The 908-nt window shown below is 42.0% G+C and overlaps 1 protein-coding gene across 1 annotated transcript; it reads right to left on the reverse strand. All coding sequences in view use genetic code 11, as the record gives it.

Moving 5' to 3' along the window:
* Positions 1-312: 312 nt before the first annotated feature.
* EGR_11223 (hypothetical protein) lies at positions 313-510 on the reverse strand (the record flags this gene model as incomplete). The annotated part of the gene is made up of 1 exon (XM_024500470.1): positions 313-510. The coding sequence occupies one exon, from the start codon at positions 508-510 to the stop codon at positions 313-315; it is 198 nt and encodes a 65-aa protein (XP_024345116.1).
* Between the last annotated feature and the right edge of the window lie 398 nt (positions 511-908).

Here is a 908-nt window from a genome sequence, read left to right on the forward strand (position 1 = left end):
CTTTGTGGTGTTGGTAGTGGTGGCCCTCAACAGGGCCGTTATCACGTTTACGGTTGCAAACTCAGTCACTCAGTTCACCTTAGTTTTCACAACTAAGCTATGTGCAGAATAGGTCACTGGAAATTGGAAATTGCTCGTGTGTACACTGTGCTTACTTTGCTCTTTGATGGTTGTGAATTGTCTACCTGGTACAGATTTTATTTACTGAATTCCTTGCAACCCGAATTTCACTGCTGGCTATGGAATTTGTGCTATGTTTAATTATAGCTACATTCTCCCTCACATTCTTTTTTTGTTCCAAGCTAACGATACTCAACCCGTTTCGACTGAAACAGCTGGTTCAATGAGCTTCACCTCCATAGCTGTCTCTACGTTTACATCTGCATTCACCGCCGACTCCAAAATTGTGTCTCCCTCAACCTCGACCACCTCACGCAGGTGCACCGACCAAAAGGACTGGTTGGATGATACCGATGTCATGAATCGGCGAAAATTGGCAAAATATGGCATCCTTAAATTGTGTCAGTAAATTTCCACTTTCTTTTATTAACCTTACAAGTGTTTTTCAATGTTTGCACTGTACTGTACTCGTGTCGACTTTCCTGCTCATTCACTTTACTTTTTAGAAGTCAACATAACATTAAAATACTTGCATCCACTCTCGTTAGGCATACGTCCAAAGCTACACTGAACACGACATACCCCATTTTCGTTAGATTAATTGCTGGATAAAACCCTTACTTGTACGCGGCTAGATCACAGTAAACAATCACTTCGGTGTGGGCTTTGTTTAGGTCAGTTGCAGAAATATGCCTTGAGATTTTTTGGGCTAGTATTGCTAATCAGGTTGGTACCGTGATAGAAGAGATCAGCAGGTGGCAAACGGCATTCACTGATAGTTGATGCAA

The sequence above is a fragment of the Echinococcus granulosus genome, assembly GCF_000524195.1.
Source record: "Echinococcus granulosus chromosome Unknown EG_S00541, whole genome shotgun sequence".
Taxonomy (NCBI): domain Eukaryota; kingdom Metazoa; phylum Platyhelminthes; class Cestoda; order Cyclophyllidea; family Taeniidae; genus Echinococcus; species Echinococcus granulosus.